This window comes from Syngnathus scovelli, chromosome 2 (genome assembly GCF_024217435.2).
Source record: "Syngnathus scovelli strain Florida chromosome 2, RoL_Ssco_1.2, whole genome shotgun sequence".
Taxonomy (NCBI): domain Eukaryota; kingdom Metazoa; phylum Chordata; class Actinopteri; order Syngnathiformes; family Syngnathidae; genus Syngnathus; species Syngnathus scovelli.
Window position 1 is genome coordinate 18,255,830 of NC_090848.1, and position 25,214 is coordinate 18,281,043.

General features: G+C 40.5%; 3 protein-coding genes across 7 annotated transcripts; 1 reads left to right on the forward strand and 2 right to left on the reverse strand.

Annotated features, from left to right (window-relative positions):
- Positions 1-29: 29 nt before the first annotated feature.
- cep104 (centrosomal protein 104) lies at positions 30-17,969 on the reverse strand. Of its 5 annotated transcripts, none has more exons than XM_049754901.1 (22): positions 17,821-17,969; positions 17,114-17,240; positions 16,438-16,611; positions 16,066-16,204; positions 15,814-15,876; positions 14,334-14,410; positions 13,131-13,299; positions 11,868-12,050; positions 11,563-11,769; positions 10,366-10,560; positions 10,052-10,219; positions 9,289-9,456; positions 8,827-9,003; positions 6,718-6,915; positions 5,828-5,896; positions 5,482-5,569; positions 4,887-4,959; positions 4,651-4,759; positions 4,452-4,590; positions 3,719-3,786; positions 2,535-2,622; positions 30-1,618 (listed from the first exon to the last, which is right to left on the reverse strand). In XM_049754901.1, exons 2-22 carry the CDS (start codon positions 17,224-17,226, stop codon positions 1,482-1,484), a joined length of 2,802 nt encoding a protein of 933 aa, XP_049610858.1. In that variant the 5' UTR covers positions 17,227-17,240; positions 17,821-17,969; the 3' UTR covers positions 30-1,481. The 5 variants fall into 5 exon arrangements, 4 of the variants coding, with proteins under 4 accessions (XP_049610858.1, XP_049610855.1, XP_049610857.1 ...); XM_049754898.1 differs by having other exon boundaries at positions 10,366-10,581; XM_049754900.1 differs by having other exon boundaries at positions 10,366-10,581; positions 17,685-17,827.
- Positions 17,970-18,202: 233 nt separating this feature from the next.
- lrrc47 (leucine rich repeat containing 47) lies at positions 18,203-21,673 on the forward strand. The gene is made up of 7 exons (XM_049754913.2): positions 18,203-18,822; positions 19,222-19,665; positions 19,973-20,089; positions 20,187-20,302; positions 20,868-20,970; positions 21,112-21,201; positions 21,319-21,673. The coding sequence occupies exons 1-7, from the start codon at positions 18,253-18,255 to the stop codon at positions 21,535-21,537; spliced, it is 1,659 nt and encodes a 552-aa protein (XP_049610870.1). The 5' UTR covers positions 18,203-18,252; the 3' UTR covers positions 21,538-21,673.
- A 775-nt stretch (positions 21,674-22,448) lies between these two features.
- LOC125989016 (L-rhamnose-binding lectin SML-like) lies at positions 22,449-24,895 on the reverse strand. Its single transcript, XM_049754968.1, has 9 exons — positions 24,770-24,895; positions 24,348-24,380; positions 24,187-24,252; positions 23,927-24,062; positions 23,410-23,519; positions 23,306-23,350; positions 23,094-23,226; positions 22,871-22,974; positions 22,449-22,640 (listed from the first exon to the last, which is right to left on the reverse strand). Exons 1-9 carry the CDS (start codon positions 24,858-24,860, stop codon positions 22,609-22,611), a joined length of 750 nt encoding a protein of 249 aa, XP_049610925.1. The 5' UTR covers positions 24,861-24,895; the 3' UTR covers positions 22,449-22,608.
- Between the last annotated feature and the right edge of the window lie 319 nt (positions 24,896-25,214).

Below are 25,214 nucleotides of genomic sequence, written 5' to 3' on the forward strand. Positions count from 1 at the left end.
CATAGTCAACAAAATAATCAAAACCTGTGTTATGCAAGTTTATTTTTTATTTTTTTTAAAATGCAGGTACTTTAGGCAAAAAAAAATAGTCATTGTCATGAAGATGTACACAGTATCAAACCTACATTACAATTATTACATACGCAGTCGGGTCAATAAATACGTATTAGGACATGGACAAATACATACTCATCTTTTTAGCTTTAAACTCCACCAAAGTTTTTTGGCTTTCGATACGATTTTTTAAGGTGTGCCCAATCCAATACTGATCTGATACCGCCCCCCCGCCTCACTATAGTACTATATATATATTTTTTTTAACTTCAACCCTAAGGTGCGGAAGGAATCATACACTACAGTACACATTAAAATGATTACTTCCATGTTTTGCTATACTTACAACACATTGAACTATAGTTCAATCTTTTGCTTAAGCCTTAGCAGAACTCAACTTCAACTGTACATTGAAATGATTCAGCCAGCCAAAAAGCGAGTCTGTGACTCGATGCCGCAAAAACACATGAAACAGGATCGGCTCGCTCCTGTGACTGAATCCGATTCTGTCTGATACTCACTAAAGAGCCGGACAAGGAGCAGGTACCGATGCAGAATAATGGATCGGGACATTTCTAGTGTAAAGTTGCTCAAATGCACACCTCATCTGGCAAGACAACAGAAACCCAATACAGCAACACCTCTTGGTGCCTAAGGAGCAACTTCTGTTTGTGTAGCCGCAGTCAAATGCTACAGGCACTGGGCATACAGTATATCGACAGCTGTATAGTAGCATCTGGGTCTCTAGTTGTAGGAGGGCATTGTCAGGTCTGACAAAATAACCCCTGATGACGTCATTGGAAATTATCTCGGTTCTATTCGCCATCTGCCACACTTTAGCAGTCTAACTCGTTCAACTCGCTCTCATAGCTAGTCTAACTCGTTCAACTCGCTCTCATAGCTAGTTTGTAATTAAAATAGTCTCATGCTTTTATTCTGAAACAATTTTAATGACAACATAATTGTCAAAATGTCCCCTTTTTGAACTTTGTAACCTTTGCTATTACTCTAACCAGTCTTTTTTCTTGTGTTTAACTATGTGATGTGGGTGTGCTATACAAATACTGTGAAACGACTTACTGCATGCCTCATCATTGGCTGCAATGAAGCATACCCTGGACCTATAATTAGTTTTTTTTTTTCAAATTTGGACTAAAGATTTCAGTTCGGCATGACAATGTTTTCATTTTTACGACCAGCGGGTCAGCGTCTCATTTAAGCCCATATCTCACTGAGCAATAACTGTCTGCGAACATTTTTGCAACATCGTATGAACCCTGACAAATAGCCGAAACTCATTCTGATTGCAAGCAGGTCATCAAATCACATGGCATAAAACCTTTCCCAAGATTGAGAAACTAGGGCCATGACATGATGGGTGACAGTTGATCCTCTACAGCAAGAAGGTGAGTTTTCTTCTTTAACAGTCACCGCTTCCCAGGTGTGTGTCCTCTAGCCAGGGGTGCCAGGGACGGGATCCGACTGCCTCTTCCCAAAGGCCTGGTTCCACCTCGACTTCCCACCGACCAGGTGTTTAGGACCTTTGTGCTAGCAACAGCCTTACCTGCACACAAACAGAGAGGCCCACCACTTGTCAAACCCTTGACAAAGATAAAAACCTTTGTCTCGCGTTGTATTTATGACCAAAACAAAGCAGCCATATACGTACAGCAATTAAAGAACATAAACATGGCGGTGTCGTTTTGAATTGACTGTGTTCCTGTGCTTTGAAGAAAATTTCGGTGAAAGCATGAAAAAGACATTAAGAAATCTACAAACTGTTTTTAAACTGCGAGAAAAGTGCAAAATATGTGTCCTTCAAGAAAAACCTCATTGCAGGGATTCTTAAGCAGTAGTGAAAGCACATTCCAGAGAGGTATGATGCTAGACTCGTATACCAATGGCTTAACACTTTGGAAAATGCTGCTCTATTCCAAGTAAATTTCCTGGAACTTAAAAAAAAAAGTAAAAGATATTTGCCACAGTTGTTTATAGCCAAAGTGAAATGAAGACCACACAGATTAACTCATGGTGGCTTTCTGTACCTGGCTCTGCTTTCCCTAAGGTACACCCTGAGAAGTAAACACATTCCATGTTTGACTGTTCTCTGTTGACACTCTTGACGAGCCCACATTATGCCATTAATTCCAAACGGATGTATTTCTGGAGTAATTGTGGCTTGAGATGCCACACAGACAAGACCATTATCCATTCCTTTGAACACTCAACTTGAAGAGCCACAAGAGCTCTTTGATAGGAATTGGGTTTTTTGTACCGACAACTGTAATAAGCAAACATTTCTGTGTTACTGTGGTTCTAAAGATTGTCATAAAAAGAAATGAAAAATCACAATGTAAAGATTTCATAAATATAATGAATCATGTCACTAAGTTAGAAAGCCAATTTAGAAAAGTTGCACTTTGTAATGTGTGCTGTGCTGTGCTGGCGGCTGTATGGACAAGCGGGTATGAATGCTTCACCTTGTGCTGGTTGGGTTCTCTGGGACACCGCGGCCCTGCGTGAGTTTTGTTTGCAGCCCTCACTGCCCGTTAGGTGAGCCTTCCAGGCCTGCAACATGTACAAAAGCTGCTCAGTAAGTCCAGTTGTGCCCTGGAGGACCTTCAATCCGAGGATGCCACGGGCAACTGTAGGTACCAGCCAACGGCGGAATGGCCGCCCTCCTTCCTTCTACAACACTGCAGCCTTTCATGGCATCTGTTCAGGCAAGAGTGCGACTTTCTCGTAATGTTTTTTTCTCCCCCTCAGCAATTTTGAAGGGTGTGTTTGCATCAAGAAACTGCATGTCATGTCTAAGTTTTTAGTGAGATCACCGCAGAGTACATTTACACTATTTGTGTTACATCTCCTTGAGCAGATTCTGCTTGAATACGAGCAATGATAATGAAATGAGAAACATTTTTTGATTAAATGTGTTATTGTCGATAATATAATTATTATGCTGGTTGTTCTGACACTCTCAGCTGATGCAGAGTATACGCAAGACAAGTCCGGGGAGCAGTGCAAGGGAAAGGCCAACTCAGACAGTCAGACTCAGAGACCTTTTGATTATTTTGCTCGCCCTCATTCCAAGGATTTCGATTATTTTTTCCAGTACCACCCACAACAAAACCCAAAGGATGATTGTGTGCATGTGTGTGCGCACAAATGCATTTTGCTTGTGCCCATGCATTTAAGTGCGGGTGTGAACATGCACGTGTGGGCAAAGGTTACAAAACTGACACCTGGCCTGAAAAAATCTCCCAGTCCAGCTCTGCAGGTTATTCAGGGTTTTCCCTCCTTGGTTCTCCTTTTGAAATTCAACTTGAGAGAAGGAATGAGGCAGCACAGCAAGGAACAAAGAAGTCTCCTCGTTTGAAGTCTTTAAATGGGTCAACAATAGCAGCGTTTTACCTCCGTTCCTCTCTGGTCTTTTACTTTTTTAGTGTTGGTTTGATGGTTGAGGGGAAATGCTAATGGTGTGAATGCCCAGGGTCTGTCAAACAAGCTATTTGTCTTAGTGTGTGAGACCTTTGATAAAAAGATTTAGTTTTTTGATATTTGCAAAGGTGATGTAACTAAGTTCTCCCAATCTAAATTGGAAAAATGAAAAGAATGAATGGCATCTTAGTTGTTTTAGCTGGCACACTCGTGTTCAGAATCTTACCTCTTCTCCCGGTGAAAAGTTGCTGTGACACAAAGGGCAGTGGCTGGAGCGTTTACCTGAGACAGGGGCTGAAACAGAAATGTGATACCTTTAAGCTACCGTACAGGTATAGAGAACACTGGAAAGGAAAGGAAAATGTGATAGGAAAGAACGGAATTTTAAATTTAGACATTGTTTCAATGATGGATTTAATTCTTCAATAAGGAATTCATCAAGAAAATCCAATAATGTTGAGAATAATGGGATTTATGGAATTACAAAGCCAAACCTTAAAGAAACGCAAAGAAGACTCCACACTTGTCAATTATTAATACTGGCATATGGTTGAAGCACCAGCCAGATACAGAAAAATACTTTTAAGTAGCTGAAGCTCAAAACTACATCCACTTGGCCTTCAGATGCTTTCTGGCTTCTTTTGTGCATATTTCAAGATTTACAGCTTATCGCATCTGGTTTATATTCCAATTCAAGACAATTTTCCAAACGGCCATGGGATAAAGCAGAGCAAGAGGCTTAAATAACCAACAAAGTACCAATGAACAAAGTCCGCGGATAAAGGCTCCAGCTCACCGACAACCTTAATGAGGATGCACAGTATAGAAAATTAATGGATTAGTGAAATAGAAAAAAAAATATTAATCACTTTTGGCTTGAACACTTCGATGATATAAAAATACCAAATGTCATTGCTCCCACTCAACCAGTCATCCAAAACTTTAGATGGGAAACTCACGTTTGCAAGTGGTACCCTGGATGTGTCGAGTCAGATCTTCTGTGGCCACTGCCTCCGAGCAGCGCAGACACTGGCTGAACTTGGACCTACTATCACATTCGCTTAGTAGGTGTTCTGTGAAGCTAGAGATCTCCACTACCTGCGAACACCATAAGTTGCAATAAAAGAGAAACAATTTTTTGCTTTGGTGGAAGCTTACCTGTTTGCATTCATCGCAGCGCCGCAGCATGGGACAGTGTTTCCAGTAGTGAAGGTCTAAACCATCTTCCGTGAAAGAATCGTCAGTTTTGCCGCAGAATATACATAAGCTGGAAAAAACAGTGAACTGAAGTTTTAGAATACAATGACCATGAATCTGTAATATCTACTGCATTGTATTGTGAATGAAGATACTAGTCAGCTAAACAGGCTAATGCCTAAAGGCAAGTCACTTACTTATCCAGGTATGTGACAGATTGTTGGACCTCCTCGGTGCGTGTTGTCTTGTTCTGAGACAATTTTAGAACTGCTGTTAAACAAGAAGATGAGACCTGTCACTTCCAACTGGACAGCGCTACATCAAACTCTTTTAACATTGAAATTATGAAAAGTTTGTACATTTAGCATTCAACCACTTTTGGTTTTAAGTAAGAATTATTTAATGAATAAGTTAGTTGTCACTTATTGTTTTATGTTTGAGATATTAACTGCAGCACTTTGCTTCAGCTGCTTTTTTTAAAAAGTGCTCTATAAATAAATAAACCCGCATTGAGTAAAATAGGAAATACTTGACATTCGCCTTCATGGCTGATGCAGCCCCCAAGTTCAGTGTCTGGACAGACAAATTATAGCAGTTGCGACTTAACAACTCCTTAAATTGTGAAAGCAATCCACAATGAACAGGTCATGTTTGGGGCGATCAATATTTGTCTTTGCAGGTTTCAAAAGATTAACAGTACATTCAATCCGCTCTCAAAACCAAGCCTGATGGTGGAAAAAATAAACAGTTGAAAGGCTTTAGACTGAATTGGATCTGTCTCCACATACATACTTTGTTTACCAGTCTTTTGAGGCACCCTCTCAACTTTAGGAACTTCTTTCTTGGCCATTTGTCCTTTGGTACTTTTACCGTCTCCCTCCTTTAAGAAAAGACACACATGTGAGTAAATGGTCCCAATCTAAAAGAAAAGGACAGATATTCAAATTGATTTTGACACAGTCATTTGTTCATTGACAATGGAGAGTGTTCTTTCCCTCTTTTGTTAGAATACAATGTACCAGTTTTATTTGTAAAAGAGACTTTTTGAAAGCCCACTGAGTCAAGTGGAGTTCTAAATGTTAATGAGAAGCCTTTACAAGGTGTGATGTAACTGTGCTCCGATGACAACTCCACCTACTGTCATGTCCTTCAAGGCAGCCAGCTGCTCTTGCAAAGAGTGGATCTCCTCTTTCTCCTTCTGCCCATCCTGCAAACCACCACCCATTATAGAGCCGGACAAATTTGTCACAACGTCAATACACCATTCATTATCTGTGTCTACTTTTATTTGAATATTGAGTCGTGGAGACTGATGTGTGCTACTACCCCGAAGCTTTGTAACCTTTGGAGCAGCAAGGTTGTACTGCGTTGATGTTGATGATGACTGAGGCGCAACAGTGTGCCAATTCGGTAATGGCAGGGCTAGCATTCTGATGATGCTGGTGCAAATTAAGCTTACTCACGGGGTGACTCACAAGCATTACAGTCAAATGTCCCAGCATGTCAGTCGTCCAACAAAAGCCAAACCCGTATATGGGCTAAATAGTGCATAGCAAGTATTGGAATTTAAATAAATGCAGAGCTAGAAGACTATCTTAAATAGCTAAATGCTGACAAATTATTTGATCAAAACAAGCATTGAAGCGGCTTTAAGCTAAAATTTTGATGCCTCCTTTTGTCCTTTGTAGCATAAAATTTAAAAAGATATCTATGGTGTCATGTGAAAAAACATCCATCTGATATGTGAAGCAGCTCCATTGCCTACCTACAAGCTGGTCTTCATTGATTGCATTTCAATAAAACCAATAGTTTATTTTTCTTGTCGCAAGCAAATTTTGAACATGTTAAAAATTCCCTCGGGACAAGAAAAGTACAGGCGAGCGTCTGCCAAACAAACCTCTATCAACTGTTTGAACGAACCCTGACATGAAGGCAAAAATTCATGTGACTGGTATCGGCAAATGTCACTCATTGGTATCACTATCAGCAACATAAAATCCTGATCGGAAAACAGATGAAAAGTCTTGCCTGAGTTTCCGCCAGCTTTCCATCGATTTTGGCAAAGCCATCAAATAAGGTTCTGTAAAGGAAGTTCTTCCGAGCAGCATTAGGAGATGGAAAGTAGCTGAGAACAGCCGAACTGTGCTGCTTGTACATGGACAAGATGATACGCACTGCCACTTCTCGAACAGCAGACGCACCATGCTCCAAGGCTGCCATACAAAACTGAAAAAGATACAGCAGAAGTGTGTTTATTGATATACAGCTTCAATACACCGAGGTTCTGTGTGACCTGGCTCAAAATCTGTTTGAGTCCATCCCAAAAGCATTGGGTGTGTTTGCAAAAAACTCTAATACAAGTTATACTGACATTGCAACACACACAAATAAACCAGTAACATGGTGCCACAAATGACAGCGGCACATAAATACGCCCAAGCAATTACGGCTTCCGTGCCTTGCTCCTCGGCAAGTACACAGAAATGCCTCCCACCTGCACTTTCCTGCAACCAGTTCCGATTCCCATACCTTGTTACATAGTGGGCCCCTAAGCTGAGTCCTTACAGAATTTCACAAGGCAGATCACCCAGGTAACGGTAGTAAGAAAAGGAAAAAATGTTCAAACCATCCCTGTCCTAACACTCTTGGGGTATCAAATTCACATACTAGCGACATGGGCATGTGGTATGTGGACATATACAGGGCGTATTTGTTATATTATAGTGCTTTTCAAAAGACTATTTTTTTTCCCTAATGACTTGTTTTCATGTTAGTTATTTTTCACTAACAATGGCATTAAACAGGCTTCTATTGCACTTAGCAAGTTCCTGCAACCTAACATACAATTTGTGGTTTCATTGAGTGTTTTCCTTCATGTTGGTTTTTGACATAACAGAGTATATTTACAAATTACCAGTTAACTTAAACTGCAAAGACTCTAAGAACATTTTTCTGTAGCCTATACAAATGTAACCACTGTAGGCATGTCGTATGCGTTTTATGAAAGTCATTTAGTAAAGGGAGTAGGGAATAATAATTGAGTTATATCACACCGACAGACTTCAAATGTGTTACATTGCATGTTCATTCTAAACATATTACACATGTTGGTGGTAGCTATGTTGTATGTGATCCAATATGACTGGGGTGTTTTACTAAGTTTAGGGGTTAGGGTGCACACTCAATTGCACGTTCACTATAGATTGTGCTTGATGTTAGCAATGGGTGTGAAACTGTTGATCACCATATTTAAATGAGGGTCTTGTCCATTGGATGGCTCGGATGGTTTTCACTACAGAACATTTGAGAGTGGAAGACATATTACTGAGTAACAGAAAAAAAAATCTATCACTCTGGTTATTTTGGGGATGCTATCGACTGCAAAAAAGGCATATTTTGTTTGATTCAACTAATTACAGCTGTGGGATCAAATAATAAATAAAGAAATTGTGAAAAAGTTTTAATCTTAGCACAGACCATGCATACAGGATACTCGCTGAAATGGTTAAAGTCACATGAGCAAAGGAAACCCCCCTCCATCCCGTCACATCTCAATCATGACTGGAAGTGTTTCCTAAGCAAATCTTGGAGGCGCTCCACACAAAGGCAACCAGCAAGCATGTGCAAACATGCAAACAAAGGCCACCTGTGTGGAAAAGGTTAAAGGCAAACCTAACAAATTGCCCTCAATGATAAAAGATTCAGGAGGAGGGCTAAAAGGGGTGAGGGGTCATAAAGTAAAAGAAAAGGACAAGTATTGCCTTGTCCACCGTGGTCAGTAAGTGGGCATTTTGAACATGGATAGTTGGTTAGTGCTGAAAGCTAAGGAAATGAAATGTTAGTTTGTGTCCAGAGACTGCGTATGGCCTACACAATTTTGCAACTCATCAAGGTGTGTAAAAGCTTTTGTAAAGGTTACAAAAATGAACACACTTTGACCCCAAAAATTCAATTCATGGATACCTGAAATACTATCAACCAAAACTTGGCCTCTACGATATATGACATTCTACTTTTGAAGTATCTTGTGAAGTGGGGAAAAAGAGGTTGCTTTCCCAAAATCTCAAATTGAGTCAACAAATTTGGTGACCCAATGCAAGAGCCAGGACATTTAATGAATCAATTGAAGTCCTTTACCGTCATTACATTCGCCACAGTGAATCCAGAATTCTCTGTGCCCAGCTCCACCAGGAGATTTTCGAGCAGCTCGGCCCGACTCTGGGCTAGACGAGAGGGAAAGTTGGATTTGATAGGCTTCACCAGCTCAACGTGTACAAAGTGCAAGACCCGAACATCCTTCAGGGCAGCAATTTCCTAAACAGCAAACAACAGAGATGATGCACTGTAAGCCACTGTCAAGTCGCATCCGTGTGCCGTTGTACATTCTAATTTATCCTTCAACACAAACATCTGGATGGAGAGGAAGTTGTGTGCAAATAAGATGGAACACCTCATCTGTGACATTTTATCAAGTGACTGGAATGTGGAAACATGGGAACTGCACCACGTGTTTCCACCATGTCGAGACTAGTATGGCACATGTCAAGGGAATGAAATGAGCCGCCTAGACTGGCCATGCGTGTCATTGTGATATAATACCTGGATAGTGGCTGTGGCAGCGTTGCGGAGGTGGTTAGTCAAGTCTCCAGTCCTGGCCAGTAGGGTGGGCCAAGTGTTCTCCAAACAGTGAGTCACCTCAACTCTGCCCAGACCTGGGATGAGCTGGCTCAACATGAAGAGCAGCAACTTCAAGGAGGCTTGGAAAACCTAAGTTGAGGCAGATTTTGATGTGTGTTTACAAATATATCCAAAATCGAATTGTGCACTTTGTTGTTGGTATATTCATTTGCATTTGTCTGAAGGCAAGTTGGCATTGAATTGCCTTACCTGGCTACTTAAAGGAATCTGAACGCATTTCCAAACCCCAGGTGCAGTTAATGGTATATGATCTAATGACTAATCAGAAAATACATAATAACTTGAATATATAACCACATACGCTAACACCTTGATGGGGAACGTATGTAAATGCATTTAGATACATGGTGGTTCAAGAAATAAACTAATAACCTTGAGAATTGTTGTTGCTCTACATTAGAGAGAAATGTTACTGTGCTATTTTTGTAATGTTATTTTTTTTTTTACTGAGGAATCAACCTCTGGGAGAGGAGGTTTGGATGCCATACATAGGGAAAACACTGTTCCGTGTGTGAGAGTTCAAAACCAGGAGCATAAAGTGTGTTTGTAACGGGGTTCCAGTGAACATATAACTGCGGATACATTGGTAGAACCATTGGTGGAATTGATTAAAAAAACTAATAAACAAACAAAACACCCAATGACTAGAAAGAAAAGGAGTTACAGATGAAACTTTCTCCGAGAGGGCCCTCTTGACCAAGAAGACTGCGGCTCTTATCATGCTTCTCAGCTCCTCTTTGGGAGTCGTGGAGGGCACTTCCAAGAGTTTCTTGTGCACTGCCAGGAGTGCATCCTCCCTATTTGACCAGGATTTAGAATATGCCCTTGCAACCTGGAAAAGAGTAGTCAAGGGAAAAAAACAAAAACAAATCATAATGTTTACTTTGGAATTCATCTGTTTTTATGACACAATAGATATGGAGATCCTACACAATCCCATACAATCACTTAGCGGTTTTCACCTTTTCTGTCACTTACCAGACTCTCACCGTACACCTCTATTGCATGGCCAGCCTCTCTCTGAGCCTTTTCCGAGAGGGGCTCCGGTTCTCCGCCCACCTCAGGGCTAAGCAGACTACGTTGGGTGTCAAGTGGAACAGAGTGAACCATTGCAGGGCTCTGTATAGCCTCCACTGGCTGGTCCTTTCCCTGTGGGGCTGGCAGATGCCTCTCCTCAAAAGGCACACCGACGAACTAATGTAAGAAATTTGTAGAAATGGAAAACCCATTGTACTTAGTATGAAACTAGAAAAAAATATCCAGTTTACTTATTTGAATTTAAAGAAAATAATAAAGTGTTCAATGTGCAGGGTTGAATGGGCAGGAGTCATGGTAGTTTTAAGTAGTAGCGTTTTACTAGTTGAATATATATTAAGTTTTGAAATCAATGAATAATCATTTATAATAAAAATGATTTCTACAGCAAATATACAAATAAATAAGCATGACTAAAATAAATGTGATTGTTATGTTTTTAAAGATCGCGCAGCCCTCGGCACCCTTCAGTAAATCCTCTTGCGCTTTGCCCCCTGGTTCGGTTGGCGGTTGGCTGCTTCGTACCCAGCTCAAAAGTTCGGTCTTAAACCCACATGGGCAGCTGGCGGCGTCAGTCATCTGTTGCAGACTTTTAATTAAGTAGAGAAACTTAAACCTGTAGTTGGGCTGACCTCGGGAGGTGGTGAGTAAAATGTAAAAAGAATCCCACCACCAACAATCCTCCCGTGTACCTGGCCTGAGGTGGACTAGACACGCTGACTATGAATAAGACAAAATTACTTATGCAGCCAGACACCTTGAGAATAAAAATGTTTTTCCTTCATTTTACTTCACTAAAACATTTCACTGTTTGGGTACACAGCACACACTCTCTGCCATGTGTTCCACCCACATGACTCAAAATGTAGCCACTTTCAGTACTATACAGGGATAGTAAACAAGCCACAAATTCAGTAGTTGTCATACTAAGAGACCTAGCCCGCAGCACCGCTAACTCAAAGTTAGTGAGCTACTTTAGCCTCTCACTCATTTGTGTGATGCTGATTTTGGCTTGTCTCTAGTCCCACATGGCTTTATATTGCTCATCTTTGTCAGAGCAGCATGTACAAAGAAAGAGAGCTAAATCTGAATCACTATTTTCTGTGGGATTTTTCTTCAGCTAAGATAAGTGGCACTTACATTTATTATTTGAAGCTCAGACGAGGCGCAAGGTGAGTCAGGTGAGTTGCTCCATTTTGGTAAGAGTGTGTCTCTCTGTGGAGTATTTGAAAGGGCTTTCTCTTTCCTTTTTGTGTCAATGGACTTGGTGGGGAGTGAAGGGATGTCTGAAGAACAAAGAGGTGATGGAACCTCCTTGGCTGGACATGATTCCGATGCACTTGTGATCTAAAGATGAAGCAAATGAGCGGAAGTGACTTCTAATAAATTGTGCCTCCCACACCCTACCTTCTTAAAAAATACGGCACAGAGAGCAACTCACTTACCATTGCCTGTGTTTGGTGACTAACAATTGCCATATGATCAAACAGGTTGTGGACTTCCAGCTGCTGGTAGACACTCCGCCGGTATGCATCCATTTCATCCTTCTTTTTCTTGGCGAGGTCATATTCCTCCTTTTCAATTGCACACTGCCTCTCCACATCAAACCTTGCCAAATGCTCCCCAGCCTGTCCAGAATGGGTAGAGATCTTGTCAGGATGCCGTTCAGGCAAAACGTAACGACAGAACAACTGCTCTTTCTAACAAGTCATTCTTTGGTGTCCAAACCAAATGAAGTCAGCCAGTTACTTAGAGGAAGAACTACTGCTGCCAAAGAAACACTACAATATGGGAATTATGATTAGGTATATAGATTTAGATATGTGCTAGTCAAGTATTGTTGAGAACTACTGCTGCCAAAGAAACACTACAGTATGGGAATTATGATTAGGTATATAGATTTAGATATGTGCTAGTCAAGTATTGTTGAGAATTTGGCACAGGAGACGTAAGAAAATTGGGATAACAAAGGCACAGTAAGTTTTCATGCTCATGAAGCTTATAGCAGTTTTGTCATCATGTTTGCAAGTGTGAAGTTTCTATCAGTCACCGAGTCAGCACCACATTCTAATTAATGAAAGGGTTATATCAATAAATTTGGCTTGACTGGTGAATCTATATTTTCAAACTGAAATCAACAAGGCAAAATTCATTTGTGAGGAAATGTCATTGTCCCTAATTAAACCGAGCAACATCTTTTCTCTGGCATGAAAATTGTACAATGCTTTTCTGTTGAGGAGTTCCACAAATAAGAACTTCTTTTAGTGGATAAAATAAAGCTTGCAATTAACTACATGCATACAGTGTATTCATTGGCTTTCAGACTGCCATGACAACAGCTTTGACTGCTGTGCAGCTGACAAGGCAAGTGTGGCTGCTCTCTGGTTACAAAAAGCTGTGAGATTGAGTAAGAAGGCAGAAGAATCGACATGACCTGACAGTCGCTGCAGCTGTTGAGCTTATTAAGAATTCATGGTGTGCATGGCAACACTGTATACAAACGGGTCAGTAACGGGAATCTGAGTAATGTTTAAGTACTGTTCAATAAATGTTGAACAGGTTTTTTTTAGGGTGGCGTACACAAAGAGAACATTCAGAGGCGCAATAATCAGAGGCAAAATATTGCTGGCGAACTTTCTTCATTTAGGAATTTTGTCTCATAACAAAACCAATTATTTTTCAATATACTGGAACAGTATTGATGGTACCTTTTGAAGATCAGCAATGGCCTGCTTCAGATACTTGGCTTGCTCAAATCTCTCCTGGTGAACCATATCCTGCTTTTTTTGATCCAGCTGGCGGATGATGCAGGCAACTTCAGGGTCCTGGTACATATCAAAGGCCAGGTCATCCAAGGGAGATGTGGAGTCATATTTTCTAAGATCAAGAGAAAGACACAAATTTGGCTCTATTTTCGTGTCTGGCGGCGAATGTCCAAAGCAAAGCACTGTCTAATTGTGCGCCATTGCGGGTGTGAACACAGCTGAATCTGTCTGCCTGCACCATGATCGAATTTAACAAAAATCACATTACAGCACCTGCACTGCTATTTGGACCTGCTTCCAGCTGCTCTCAAGTTTAGTCTACTTTAGGCCAACAAGTTTTAAGGGGCAGTGGGGTCTGCCAAATTCCCAAACCCGGTCAACTCGGCTCAAATGCGGGTTTTGGATTTAGATGCGGTTTCAAGATTTTCCCAAATGGACGATTTATTTCCAGGCTTCTCCAATTCCGATTCAATGATAAAAATTGTAAATATCATGCAACGATAACCCAAGTAAACGTTTGTTTGTTTGTTTGTTTGTTTGTTTGTTTGTTTGTTTGTTTGTTTGTTTGTTTGTTTGTTTGTTTGTTTGTTTGTTTGTTTGTTTGTTTGTTTGTTTGTTTTGGAGGTTGCTCTGGGCACATTTGTATTATTACTTTTGTATTATCCGTCTCCTCAACTTGTCATTGGCATGTTCCAGCAACGCCCAGGGAGGTTGGCCACATTCGCATGGATTTTAAATTTATCACAGAAATATGCTCGTCTCTAATTTTCGGGTTAAATGTCTCCTTCTTCGTCCTATGTTTAGTGTGGAACACACCATGTCACCAAACAGCACAGTGACTACTGGAAACTAGTTAGATCGTCTCATTGATTGCAAGTTTGAAGACACCAGGGATGCTAAAAAGAGCACACACCAAGGTTGAAAATATTCATATGGTTAAATTATTTTGAATCTTTTACAGGGGTACAAGGCTCGAAATAACGTTTTTTGATGAGCAATTTTGCAAATCTGCTAATTTGTCCATCAAACAATATGAAATTATTGTGTTCTATCTACGAGTCCTTGAATGCCTTATTGGTTGTCTCTTGCTTGTGCAGTATTATTAACACAAAACAAAGACACCCGGGTTCAATGGCCGAGTCTCACCCTGCAAGGGTCGCATCCAAGGCGGCTTCCAGCTGGGTGCCGTTGAGGTAGTGTTCGATCAGCTGGTCTCCTCTTGGCTGGGGGTAAACAGATGGACAAATCACACGTACGAACGCACGCACACACACACACACACACACATGCACACGCACACACACAACACACACACACACAGGATGTTCCCTTGTTATCTAGCACTAAACTTGTACAGATACATGGCTACGCTTACGTGGACAACATTTCTTCAATCCGATTAGAGTTCAGATTAAAATTAGGATTATAAAATACTACAAAATGAAGAAAATAGACTTCACCATTGACTTCCAAATAAATTACGACAACTCTATGGCATAAATATTAGAAGTCTTGTTATAAATGTCATCCAGAACCTCTAATAGTGTTTAGGTCAAAAGAAAAGGTCTTGCTGGCCTGGACCACCCAAAAGGCTACTGATAAAATTAAGCGGAAGCAAGAGTAAGAACAATGATATGAACTGACACAAAACTAAGTAATACAATGATAAACATTGATGAAGACCGCAAGTCAAGAACATAGTTGCGGTCATTGCATTGCATTACATTACATTACATGACATTACATTACATTACAAGATGTACATACTGCTTCTTGCTGCTAGGAATACAAACATCACTGTGCATGTTCAGCATGAGTTGTGTCAACACAATTTGAGACCAGGGAAGATATGTATATGCAAGTAACTGAACCCCTACAGGTGGGTTCAGTGCTGAGGTGGAGGTCCTTAGTCAGATTAGCAAGAAAAACAATGCACTGCTTGTTCGCTGGAATCTGTGCACGAGTGTGTCAGTGTCTTTACATGAGGGAGAGAGTGAGAGTGTGTCTGTGAATGTGTGTGTGAGTGGGGGTGCATGTTTAAAAGTGCTCTCCCCTGAAAAGCTATCTGTCTGCAGGCTTATCTGATTACAATGACTAACTAAAAGCCTCCCTCTTGTGTGATCGAAACCAAACTTCCCCTTGTATTTCCTTACTACATTCTTGTCACGTCAATCATTCAAACATACTGTATATATGGGCACCATGACTAGCATTTCTTAATGATTTACGCCTTTGAGCTAAAAACATGTTCCATTCAGTTTCTATGCAGCTTTTCCTTATATGGAAAGGGTCAGAGGTGTTGCATTGCGTCCCAGAGACGGAAAGGGTTAGTACACCATGGCCTGGGGTACAAGCAATCAAACGTTCACACTCATAACTATGGACAATTCAATTAACAATGGATGCAAATTAATAAAATAATAATAATAATAATCTCATAATTTTCCTTCAGTTTAAGGCAAGGTAAATTTAAGACTTTTTAATTCCATTTGAAATTAAAGTCAAGACCAATTTCTCAATGTTCACCATTGTACAGTAAGCCGGGAAAATGTCTTAAGATTAGCTACAGTACAAGAGCGCCACCCACTGCTGCAAAAATAAAAGTTCAATAACAGCTGATACTTACAATAGTGTAAGAAGCGCCCCCATCAAGGGGATCACCCAGCACATTGATGGCCACCAGCGCAACCTGAAACCCCAAATAAATGTCTGTGAGGTGGAATGTACAGATTTTGACAAAAGGTAAAATGATTTATTCTTCCAACCACAGAGCTACCAGCTTCAGAACGGGTCATAGAAATGGTGCTAAAGTATCCACAGTGCGCTTCACGCTGCACACTGACGAAGATAGACTGTGACATCACTGAGCTTCATTTACCTGATTGTAGCGATTGTGACGATTCACGTGATTTCTGTGGAATGTGATCCTCAAGTACGTTCCAACAGCATCTACATGGACCGACTTCAGCTCCCGAGCTCTGAAGCCTGTCTTCTCGTTGTCCGACAGAGACACGTAGCTGTGGAGAGAGGGCGTAATGCAGAATTGTATCTGTTTTGTGAATTAATTTTTTGAAACATGCTTACAGATAATTTTGAAATGAGCATTTCTTTACATGTATCTCATGAACGTCCTGTTCTCACATTACAAAATCAATGGATCCTTCAACTCTATTTCACCAGGAATGCCTTCTTTGGACAGTTGTAAAATATCTAAAAAATAGGAGTTTAAAATTATCCTCAGTTGTCTCACCCTAACTTGTGAAGTTGGCCGATGAACATGGATGTGCAAGGATCAGGAGGACTGTCTCCAATGTGGAACTCCACCTTAGCTGGGATTAGGTAATGGTGGGCCAGCAACTGCAGCTTCCTCACCCGACTTCTTTCCACCAGCTGCAGGGTGATGTGCTGAGGGTAGCTACACAACCTGTGGAACATTTTGCATCATTTTGGCCTGTGACTCAAACCCGATCCAACTGTCCCGCCATTCCAGCAGTCATACAGCAGTCACAAGATTCCGTGACTGTTTCAAATAGGTCAATTTTAAGGTTTCACACCACAGAAAATTAATTTAGCAAGGGAAGTGGTTCAGTATTAATATAACAGAATTCAACAATGACACTAGCCAAGTCTACAGTAGAAGTGTACTACTTTAAACTACTTTAGAAATAACAGGGCTTGAGGTTTCCCCTGCACAATAACAATAATCAGGACTTAATAAAAGAATCAGGAACTAAGAGAGGCTGACATCATTTTATGAAGTGACAGGCCATTGCTTGGGTGTCTGTATAGGATAAAACAAAATACAGATATAATGCAGATCAGTAGTATTGTTGCATTTGACCTTGATTTTTAGAATTCCTGAAATGTAACCAGTGATGACAACAGACATTGAGTGATGTACAATCAGTGGGATGTTGCTATACTACCTGCTAGATCTCCAACCACTGACAGTGGGTGCATGGACAATGAGTTGCTGGGCACTGAAGTTGTCCTCATGACTGGAAGAACTAAGTACAATAAATGCTATTTTTCTGGGCATCCCTCCGCCGTATGCTGCAAAAATAAAAACAAGCCAGGTAACATATATTCCCGTGATGCATTGTGTGGAGATTTAGTCTTAATGAGTTACTGTTTTAGGTCAAGAAAAAAAAAAAAAACGAGACGTATCTTTCTGTACCAATTTTAACAGGCCAGAATCTAATACAGAATCATTGTATACAATTCCTTATTGCTATTACTATAAAATGGTTATATTAGACTAAACAATATTAATAACGAGATATCTTTCCAAAGTATAGGTACGTGTAGCTATTGAATGGTGACAAAAAAGAACCCAGAACATAGTACCTAATAATAATACTGTATATTACGCAGGTAATGATGATACTGACCGTGAGTTAATGAAACAGAAACACTTGAGTGGTAGTTTCTCTGCGCGACTTTTTATGATGGGCGAGCGCTCATGGGGATTTGACCAACATGGCAGAGCTTACTTACACTAGCTGTGTTGTGACGTTGTTTTGGCCAGCTCTCACCGATCACACGATATTATGTCTTCCAGTCTGAGTGCTTTACGTTTTAAATAGTTGCAAGACAGACGAGGCACCATTTGGTGCGTTCAAATAAGTCTTACCGTAAACGTCACCGTAAAGTTGACAGCTCGCACTAGCGTCTCATCCCCATCACCACAAGCGGCAACTTGCACGAGCATGCGCGATGTTGCGGCTGGCATCGCAATGCACTGTGGTCAGTGTAGTTTCACACTTACCGGGCCTATCGTAACGCTCTGCTGTCTTCCGCCTATAAACCGGATACTAAGTTTGTCATTTCAAAACAAAGGTATTAAAAGTGTATTATTGAGGGTCACGAGTCACAACGTATAGTTTTAACCACTATTGTTGAACCAAGATAAAAGAATAGACCTTTCTAGTACGTTCATATATTTTAATTCTCATTAGGTCCTTTGAAGGACGCTAATTGGTAGTGTTTTGGTTTTTATTCCGAAGGCTTTAAACGGAAGCTATGGATCCCCTTGTTTACATTTAGCAGGAGTCGAATTGCCAACATGGATGACACGAAAGCATGGCCAGAAGTGGAAAAAGCGGCAGCAGAGAAGAGACGTGAACTGGTTTTACAAGGTAGTTCGGCCAATGCAAAAATTTCATCATACGGGGGCCTTCCGTCATCCATTTATTCCCTCACGCTCCTCAAATATCTGGAGGTTAGCCAGTGCCCAAGTCTGACAGAGCTCCACGAGGACATCCAGCATCTGACAAACCTTCAGAGTCTCATCCTGTGCAGAAATAATCTCGCATGTATCCCGAATATCATCAGCAGCCTCAAGTCGCTCAAAGTTCTGGACCTGTCAGCTAACAACCTTGGCCTTTTACCGGAAGGTATCACGCAATTACGCGAGCTAACCACTTTGAACGTGAGCTGTAACCACTTGGAGGCTCTCCCGGATGGACTGAGCCAATGCCCCAAGCTTTGCAGCGTCAACATGTCCAAGAACCGCATCATCGGGTTCCCGAGGGATTTCTACTCGGAGAGGCTGGATTTGCTCAGCACCCTGATGGCCTCGGATAATGCCATCGTGGAGCTCAGCACGGACATTCACAAGTTATCAGCTCTGAAGGTGAAGCCCTGAACGTCGGGTCACGGTCACACAAAAAAACGGGATAAGCTCCAGCACGCCCAAGACCCCTGTGGGGACAAGCGGTACAGATAATAGATGGATGGATACATTCCTAGAGTTGTTGGGGGACAATTTTAATGTTAAGAAAGTTACTCTGGTAATTTAAAAAACACAACATTTTATGAGAAAAACGTCATACCACTATCAGACGTTAATGATATTACAAGAAACAAATTGTTTGCAAGAAAGAGGTCACACAAGCATGGGTACAAAATAGTATTTGGTTGCCACTGTTTTTTTTTTTTTTATAACAGAATTAGCATGAATTGCTTTTTCATTTCAAAGTGCTAAAGTTACTCCAAGACCTTGATGTGGTTCTACTCTTGTTTGCCATTTCAGGTGCTAGATCTCTCCAACAACAAGCTGAGCGACATCCCGTTGAGCCTGAGTGACTGCCCCAAGCTAAAGGAGATCAACTTCAGAGGCAACAAGCTGAATGACAAGCGCCTTGAGAAGATGGTGAAAGGCTGCCAGACCAAGTCCATTCTCGACTACCTCAGAGGAAAAGCAAGGCAGGGAGAGGAGAAAGGTGACATGGAAGGGGGGCGGGGTGCAAATGACAAGAAGAGGAAGCAAAAGAAGAAGAAGGAGGAAGAACGAGACGAGTTGGAAGAAATCAACAAGATGGTGGTGAGGGTTCTCCATGTTTCCGATGTGCCTGAGGCACTCACGGTCAGAGTGAGTGCGGAGGTGAAGGATGTACGCCCTTACTTGGTGTGCTGTGTGGCCAGAGGCATGCTCCTGAAACCTGGGAATGCTCTCAAGCGGTTCCTTGTGGCACAGGTACGTCAATAAATTGTGATCTTTAGTTTTTTTTTTTTCACTTCGATCATTATGTGGCCAAGATATTTTTAAGCAATGCAGGCGTTGGCAACAATCCGCAAAGTCCACTTAGTTTTTGCTGAACAGGTTGAAACTGGTTGAGCCCATCCAATCTATCCACCCATCCATCCTCTATACAGCTTGTCATCAGGGTCGCTCTACAAAGTCTATCTACTGCATTCCCCTCCTCTAACATAAGCTGCCCCCATGTCTTTGCTCAATACATCAACCGTCTCTTAGACTTAGAGGTTTCACTTGTCCCTACCAGACGAAACTTCATGAGGACATATGTGGAAAGAGGACCATCGCGACCATCGCCACTCATGATGTACAGCTTCTCAAAGGTCCACTGGTGTATGATGCCATACCTCCCACACAGCTCAAAGTAGGCTTACATCAAGCCCTGTCTAATTCCGATGGGCAAAACTCAACCAAAGTCTTATAAATTGTCATCGGTGGCTCTTTTTTTTGTGCCTTGTCAGATCACACCGTTGGGTCGGAAGGAAATGACAGCCGTGGAGCTGATGAGGCATCTTCAACTGGAGGCTGATGAGCTGAGGAAGCAGAAGAAGAGGCAGAATGTCACTGGTCTTCACAAGTCAGTTCCAAAGTTTTATCGAAACATTTCTGTCTGTTGGGGGGAAATTAAGCTTACAAAACGACTGGAAATTGCAAGAAAGTGTTGTAATACAATAAACAAACAGCTAACACACTCCTGTCCAAATACCAGGATTTTTTTTTCATATGACCAAAATACTATTAAAAAAAGAACATTTTACTTTTTCCACCATTGTGATTTATAAGCTGCTCAAGTCAATTGGCAGAAAAAATCTTTTTGAGAGGGCAAATACAAATAGATAAGATGAATTTCTATTCTGATCTGGTTAATTGTAAACAGCATATCCCAACTAGGGTGTCTACACTTATGCAACTATCAGTAGTTAATTTTTTTTATATCTATCGATTGAGTTGTATACAGTAGGTTACAGGTCACAATCATTTGAACTAGAGATAGGCTTGTAATATCCACTAAGTATATTTTGATTTCTTTTATGCTTCAATTTATGGTCTTTCACAGCTCATATTTCTTACAAAATCTGAAGCAACGTTCAGTTTGTTTGTTTTTTAAATAAAGGCAATACATGCTTACCACCTTGTTCCAGATACCTGGACCTTCTGCAAGGAAAAGCACTTTATCCCTGTGTTGTGGATGCAGAGGGCCACGTGATCTCATTTCCACCTATCACAAACAGTGAGAAAACCAAGGTGTGTGTGATTCTTATCAAATATAATTTGGGGAGCATTTATGACAAGACTTCCAAGAGCATACTCTCTCTTGGCCATTTGAAAAAAGCTAAAGTCCATTATGGTTTACATGATGTTGTGTATGCCGCTTGTCCTCAACAGATCAAAAAGACAACCAAAGAGTTGTTTTTGGAAGTGACGAGTGCAAACAGCCTGCAGACTTGCAAAGATGTTATGGACACTCTGATTGCAGTAAGCCCCTTTTGTTCAAATTACACAAATATAAAGCATCCAAACTTTTAAGAACGTTAAACTTTGAAATAAGTTACAACGGTGCAAAGCAAAAGGATAACTTCTGTTTGCTTGCAGAAAATGGCAGAGTTGAACAAGTTCACGGTCGAGCATCAAGAGGAAGTGGGCTCTGATGAAGAGGACGCCCCATCAGGCCAGCCAACTAGCACAGACGCCTGCAGTGATTTGATCATCCAACAGGTCCGAACTGTCGACCAGGACGGGAACCTAAAAGTGGTCTACCCGTCTAAGACAGACCTCTCCGGAGACATCCCCAACTTGACAGTCATTTGGTAGTACAGCAATCCCAGGTTTCCACAAGGGCTGAGTTCTAAGAATGCAGCAGAAATTGGGCAAATTCATTTTTTTCTAGTTTAAGCCTGAAAGCACCCTCACACCTCATTCTACATTCAAATAAATTTACTGTAATGTGTTTTGTGGCAATCTCATTTAAATTGTTTTAACCGGTATTTGCATTTTGACGCCATAATTAACTAGTTAGTGTAGCTGTGCATGACTGTCATACAGTGACTGGTTTGAACTAGCATTTCTGCATTCCTGCCAAGATAACTACCCTTTTGCTGCACTATGTTTACAGGTCTTAGTTCATTAAATACACAATGTTGAGTTGCAATGTTATCTAATGATCAATGCAAATAGCAATCCCTAAAGCTGCCAAGTGAGCCATGACAGTAAAATAAGTCATCTTGTCATCATTATCATAATGTATAATTAACATTTTGGAACCTTTCATGACCCATGTTCAGAGAACGCTTTCAAAAAAAAAACATGCCACTTTACCATTTCAGGGTGGGAATCTCAATGGGACAGTGTTGGAACAGTTCTGCCTTCACACCTGACTTATTTAGGCCAACAGTTAACTGGTGTTGATTTACAGATCCAAAAATCAACTGCCTACGAAAGTGATTGCAACTAAGTGGCAGAAACTCAGGATCATTTGATAAAAAGGAATAGCTTAATTGAACCTTGTAATTGTCACAGTTTCAAGCACATCCTTTTTGGAAAATTGCCATAATGTGAAAGTGACACATTTAGAATACTAAGAGTCTTGAAGCTAAAAATCAATCATGTCAGCTCTAACATGCAACAAAGCAAAACTTTCAGGAGGCGCAGAGTAAATGTGAAAGTGATTGTTTTAAGGGTGCACACTGCATAAGAGGTAGTCATTTGGTAACATTTCACAAGCATTGAATTCAAGTCTCTTTATTGAGGGGAAAAGGGGTGTGGATCCAATTTGAACAGTGACATTTGACCGCTACTGACTGAAACGGCATGACCAAAAGTATGGAACCAGCAAGTGTACAGTTGCACAATGGACTCAAAAATGCAGGTACCATAACCACAAATTTAGTAATAATTTTTGACAGCACTCCCTGGAGCTGTAAGGAAAAAGAAAAAAAAAGTTTAGACTGTACCATGATTAAATACATTTGAAAATCTACTGTAAACTTCTTTGTAATACAATTGCAAAATGTACAAGCTACGCATCCAAAACAATGACTTACGATTAAACAAATTTGTTAATGTCACCAAAAAATACAAGGACACATTTTCAAAGCTTTTTCTGTGAAGAGAAAGTCACTTTCTACATGAGCAACAAACTACTTACAGTGACACGTGTAAGAAACTTCCAAGTACTTGTAGGTGCCTACACAGGGGTCTCCAAACAAATAATTTGTGGCTGCGATCCTACAGCTGCGTTTTCCATTGCACCTGAGAAAAAACAGGTTACATTTTGTATCGTCACCAATCAATCAGTGCATGTAGACAAACTGCAGGTATTTAGAACAAGGTGATAATTGTGATGAACAGGTTGACTTGAGTTACCATACCTTGAGGCAACAATGTCCGTTGGGTGCAGACAGTTTGTATTTTCAATCTCTTTTAGGTGCCTTTTGTTTGCACACGTCACTCGGTCACGGCGTCCATAGTCCGCACCGTAGACGAAAATAACAGTTTGCGGATCTGACATCAAGATGAAAGATCAGCCAAATACGCAAAGAATGTTCATAATGGGAATTCAGTTAAGAAAATTGTGTCTCACCACAATACAAATATGCCTCTGACTGTTCACACGCCACACTAGTAACTGTAGAGAAAATTTAAATTAAGGTACTGAATGTACACTATGGCACACAGGTGACTTACATGCATACAAGCAGGTGAAGTTTGTTTGCAAATATTTGAAGGTGCCAGGACATGGATCGGGGTTGCGCAAGTCATTGATGCCCACTTCGCACACCGTCTTTCCATTGCATCTGGAAACAAACAGCATGGCTCGACAGTGTTCCTTTAAAAAGTAAGCATAATCCACATCTTACACTTTTCATAAGCTATTATCACATGGGTGATGCCAGACAGCTGCTATTCTACAATATGTAGATGTGAAGTCATGTTTTGACTTCAAAAATGTATCAGTACAATTTATGTCGGTCATGATTTTTGTAGACAATTCTCTAGGAAATGTTTCTCAGTTTTACTAACTAAAGAGACAGTTCTTCCATTTTCTGCTGTAACACATTCAACTCTATCAAAATGCGATGCAGACATCTGGGATTGTCAAGGGTAGCAGCATAGATTTTTTTTTTTTTTTAAAGGTGATACTGTATAAACATTTTTAAGACAAAACCAATGCCAACGATCGTCAAATAAACCCAATGAATACCTTGTCTTAATTTTGTCGAAAGTGCCTTGCTGAGCACATCGTACGTTAGCCAGCTCTTGATGAGATTTGCCCTCATGGCAGATCAGTGAACTTGCGCGACCATACAAAGCCTGCTGCACGTTGATCACACCATGATCTGGGAGGGAAAGACAGCAATCAACATGGCATTGGGTTGACCATCTTTAAATTAGAGCTTGCCTTAAAAAAAAAAGAAAAAAAAAAAGCCAAAACTAAAATAAACTCTTAAGACCATGTCTTACCACAGTGCAGGCGATGGATGTTTAAACCATACCAATCACAGGTTGTCACTTGCTCTCCAGCATAAACTGCAGAAACCAATGTGAATACATCAGCAGATTATTTAAGAAAAATGGAAATGAAAGGCTACTTGCGTATGCTGGGCATTAAATCTGATAGTCACCTGGTGTGAGAAGCAAAGCCATTGCTGACAGCACTGAAAAATTAAAAAATACAATTTAAGGACTGGCCAAAGATATCTCTACTGAGATTGTTTCTTATCCTGTTTTACAAAGGCTATATGAGATTGTGTTTATCATTAAATTGTATATTTTTCAAATACCTGGATTATTTAATAATTCTTCCACACAACATCATGTTTATCATTGGAACTCTTCATTATTGCCGACAGCTAAAAATGCCAAACCCGCCTTGTAACCATGAAGGCTAAGACGCACGTGTGTTACATGGGGGTAAAAAAAAAACAACACAGTACTAGCTTTGTGAGGAGAAAATTACACTGGTACAAACTGTCAAATTTAGACTCAGGCGCCTTGAAATTAACAATTGACATGTAGCGGATTTGCCTTTAAAGTGGGTACTCACATAATGCTGCACTAAATCTCAGCGAAGCAGCCATTCTTTTGCACGATGCAGTCTGTAAGACAACCGATGATGATGATGAGAAGAGGACCATGTGTTTTTATAGCAAATGCCAGGCTTATAGCCAATCTGGTAATCAATAGCCCCGCCCCCTCATCGTTTCAGTCCTGTTGGAATGTTTTGAACAATAAATCGATTCCTAAAATAATGGCCTGACAAAAAATGCTGGCCATCTTCTATGGAGGACTATAACTGCCAAAATCAAAAATAAAAATAAAAGTGAAAATGAGAATAAATATAAAAGATATGTAATTGAAAAAAAAAAGAATGCATATATTGATATTTCATTCTATTTTATATTTATTCCTACATCTATTTTGCTATTCATTTTTAATATTTTTACGTTTTTTATTTTCAATTTTTTTATATATTGTAGTAAACACTTGTG